The sequence below is a fragment of the Rhagoletis zephyria genome, unplaced genomic scaffold (genome assembly GCF_001687245.7).
Source record: "Rhagoletis zephyria isolate East Lansing unplaced genomic scaffold, Rhagoletis_zephyria_1.1 Rzeph_scaffold_32185, whole genome shotgun sequence".
In the NCBI taxonomy this organism is placed as follows: domain Eukaryota; kingdom Metazoa; phylum Arthropoda; class Insecta; order Diptera; family Tephritidae; genus Rhagoletis; species Rhagoletis zephyria.
Window position 1 is genome coordinate 1 of NW_016189240.1, and position 3,975 is coordinate 3,975.

Here is a 3,975-nt window from a genome sequence, read left to right on the forward strand (position 1 = left end):
AAATGGAATATATTTATCGGCGATATTCCAATCAGTAGCTATAAATTAGTTGATAGAAAAAAGGAACTACGTATGTGTGTGATCGAGTAGAATACGCGAATTCGCATAACATAAAAAAAAATTAAAATAAGAACGGATCATTGCATTTCAAAGTAAGATTACAAATAAAGCAACAACACCAACACTAATCCCAGGTTAATATTAAAATAAAAGTCGGTAGCAGACACAACTGCCATAACAGCGGTAGCACTGTAGATAACAGAAGCTAAGTAGAACCAAATAGAAAGTATTCAGCAGCGCAGCACAGCGCTTTGTGCAAATTAGCCAGCCACACACACACACACACACACACACATATGCTTAGATACATTATGTGTGCCAGCGTTCCAACAATGATAAGCGTTGTTAAATTTGTCCGTTTATTATTATTGCCATGGCTATTATTTATGGCCAGCAATTCTACTGTCAACAATGTCGCTGCAAATGGGACGCCAATAAGTCAGCCACAACAGCAGGAAGTGTTATTTGTGCAACAACAACAACAGCAACGGCAGCAGCAAGAGTGGTATCTTCAGCAATTGCAACAACAACAGCAACGTCAACAACAACAACAACAACAGCAACAGCCGCCTAATCCGATATTTCCCGCCATGCCGCTATCGGCACCCACAACAAACGCCGCCACTCAGTTGTTACCTGAAGCTGCTAAAACAGCTGCAGAGGATCTTACAACATCAGCGCTACCAAATGGAGTAGGTAAAATGAGATGAGGCAAATACATATGTATGAAAGTATAGAAATAAAATAAAATAGTAATGTGTGTAGAAAACAATAGATATCTAATGTAATCAATACCGGTTGTCATTCGCTACTTTTTTTCGAAGAAGTTATTTTTTGCTGCATACAAACTATACATGAGTACATATGTATGAATATTAGACTGCATCACTCCCCATACAAAAAAAAAAAAAAACCGGTACTGTTTTCCATTGGAATTATAAAATCTATTATATTTTGAGACGTCTACCAAAATATTTCGGAAAAATATTACGATTTACGTGAGCTTGAAAACAAACTCACTTTCGGATTTCTCTAACAAAATTCATATAGACCAAAGATTAAAACTTTTTAAACGACTACGAAAAATAGAACAAATTTTAACCCAAATTTCAAACTTTTTTCTTATTGTTTATTCGTTATATGGAAGCGAATGCGACAAAAGAAAATTCTAAATAATCAAAAGTAATTTTTAACCACTTGAAACTTGCACATTGTTAGACAAACATTAAATGGGCTATAAAAAAATTCTAGCACTTCTGAGAAAAAAGTTTGAAATTTGGGTGAAAATTTGTTGCACTTTTTTGCAGTCTTTTAAAAAGTTGTAAACTTTGGTCTATATGGATTTTGTTAGAGAAATCCCAAAGTGAGTTTGTTTGTTTGTTAGGCAAGGGAGCGTGGCACCTCCCATACAAGCGGAATTTTTCATACTGCATATCTCAGGAAATATTTGTGATAGAGTACTGGAGCTTTGTATGGAGATATATTAAATTAATACATACTCATGGAAGAGGACTGCCACCAGTTTAAAAAATCAAATTCAACTTAAATGAAATGAATTATTTATTTGAAGATTATATTAAAAAATGGATGTCAAGAGGTTTAAAAGAGTTTTAGTTTGAAAATATTTTGGAAAGCGGTGCCACCTGTTTGAAAAGTAAAATTCAAACTAATTATTCGCCAGCTATCTGAAAAGTTAAAATATGGATGTTAAACGAAAGATCGTTAGAATATTATTGAGGTGTTTTACAAGGGTTGCCACCCGTTTAAAAAATAAATTCAATTAATTTAAATTAATTACTACAATATGGGTATCAATCGACACCGGTTTAAAAAAGGGCTTCATTTGTAAACTACATGTAAGTAAGAAAAAGCATCACAGAGAGAGGTTTAGTTTTAGTTTGAAAATATTTTGAAAATGGTTAAAAAATGTAAAATCTCCTATTTTTGGCATGGTTTTAGTACGTTGGTTTTTATTGAAGTAAATTACACCGAATGCAGCATGCAGTAATTTCATGTTGGGACAATTTTGTTTTTTTTTTTTTGTAGTCAAAAGATTGGTTCAATACAGCGATGTTCGATCAAAAACTTCAACAAATTAATTTTCGTGATTGTGATAAAGAAAAATATTTTGTGTGTTTACACAATTGGGATACGATTTGCACCAAATTTTGGCAAATACCCAATCGTGTGACACTGCCTTTAAACTTGCATTTATACGGATGTTTTTAAAAAATGAACTACAAAAAACTAAGCAAAATTAAATAACAGCAAAAATAATATCTTAAAACTTTGAAAATTTGATGCGGCTATAGGTTGACTATGCTTACTCGGCCGTGCTATCATAGTACCACAATGCCACTAAGCGCATTTTAAAATTTTCAGGCAATAGCCTCGTGCGATTATCGATTATATTTTTTGTTGTTTGTGTGAAATATTTTATTTTTATCAGTGTTTTTCTTTTAATCAAAATATGTTGAAATTAAAGTGAAATACAAAAAAATTTGCGATTTCCACAGAACTGTTTGTTCAAAATCTGTCACGCAAAAGTTTGCAAAAATAAAAAAAAAATAAGCNGTTTTTCTTTTAATCAAAATATGTTGAAATTAAAGTGAAATACAAAAAAATTTGCGATTTCCACAGAACTGTTTGTTCAAAATCTGTCACGCAAAAGTTTGCAAAAATAAAAAAAAAATAAGCAGAGATAAATAAAAACTTTAACTGCAACGAATATGTATGCGGAACTTTTGTTATCTTTCATAACTTGATTAAAAGTATTTAGACGAACTTCTTCGAAAAAATCTACACCTGCGGTCAACTAATTAAGGCCGAAATTCAAAATTTCAAAAATTTTAATTAGAATATTTATTTTCGGGTAAGCAGTTTTGTAGCGTATTCAATTTTAGTACAATAAAGTGCAAGTTTCAAGTCGCTAAAAACTTCCGTTGATTTTTTTAGATTTTTATGTAGAGGGTGTTGCGCATTTTCTTCCATATAACCCATATAACCCACTTTAAGTGACTAAAATTGAATGGGCTACAAAATTGCATACCCGAAAATTTTCTAAATATTCTAATTAAAAATTTAGAAAAAGTGATAATATCATTTTGAATTTCAGTGCTAATTAGTTGGCCGCAAGTGTATGTATTTATGCATACACTAATATAATGCAGGTTTCATAAGGCAAAGAAAGCTGACTATAGACAGAAAGTTACTATTTTATCAAAACGCCTGCTGGTACATTTCCATTTGGATTTCCAGGATTAGAATCCGAGTTTATGCATACGTATTAAAGACAAATAATGGCGGATTATATTATTAGATATAAGCTAGGAAAACTATTTATTTTTTGCAGATTATTCAAACGACACCCTAGACTTTGCAGAAAACTCAATCAGTGACGAAGCCGATGAGAAGCTGCCCAGCGAGATTCAAAAAGCTGTTTGTACAGTGACTGCAGGTGAAGTACGTGCAAGCGCAGAAGCTGTTACCACGAAAAAGCTCAAAGGTGTTTGTGGATCGGGTGAATATATATCTAAAGTTCAAGTTAGTTTTACTCTAATTTATTCTCCGAAATTTTAAGCTGAGCTTAAGTTAGCCTTTAGTGATTTGGAAGCTAAACTCTATAAGGAATTACAAGAAATAAAAACACTGCTGCAATACATAACGCAACAGCAGGGCATAAATGTGCCACAAATGCTTGGGTCAATGGGTGTTACAAGAATACCGCAAACGCAGTTAAATAGTGTTACAGCAACAAACCCCTACTCGAGCACTTCACCAATATCACCAGCTACAACACCACAGTCACCGCCAACTACAACGCGCACGCCACAGCACAAACCTTTAGCTAGTAATAAACCGACTAAAGCCACTAAACCGAATTTCCAACCCATCATAGAGCCTAAGAGTAATGCC

General features: G+C 33.1%; 1 protein-coding gene across 1 annotated transcript; it reads left to right on the plus strand.

The window, feature by feature from the left end:
• Positions 1 to 433: 433 nt before the first annotated feature.
• Positions 434 to 3,967, plus strand: LOC108353916 (uncharacterized; the record flags this gene model as incomplete). The annotated part of the gene is made up of 4 exons (XM_017605107.1): positions 434 to 565; positions 621 to 752; positions 3,391 to 3,580; positions 3,641 to 3,967. Coding segments are annotated over exons 1-4 (781 nt in total), but the record flags the coding sequence as incomplete, so codon positions are not given.
• Between the last annotated feature and the right edge of the window lie 8 nt (positions 3,968 to 3,975).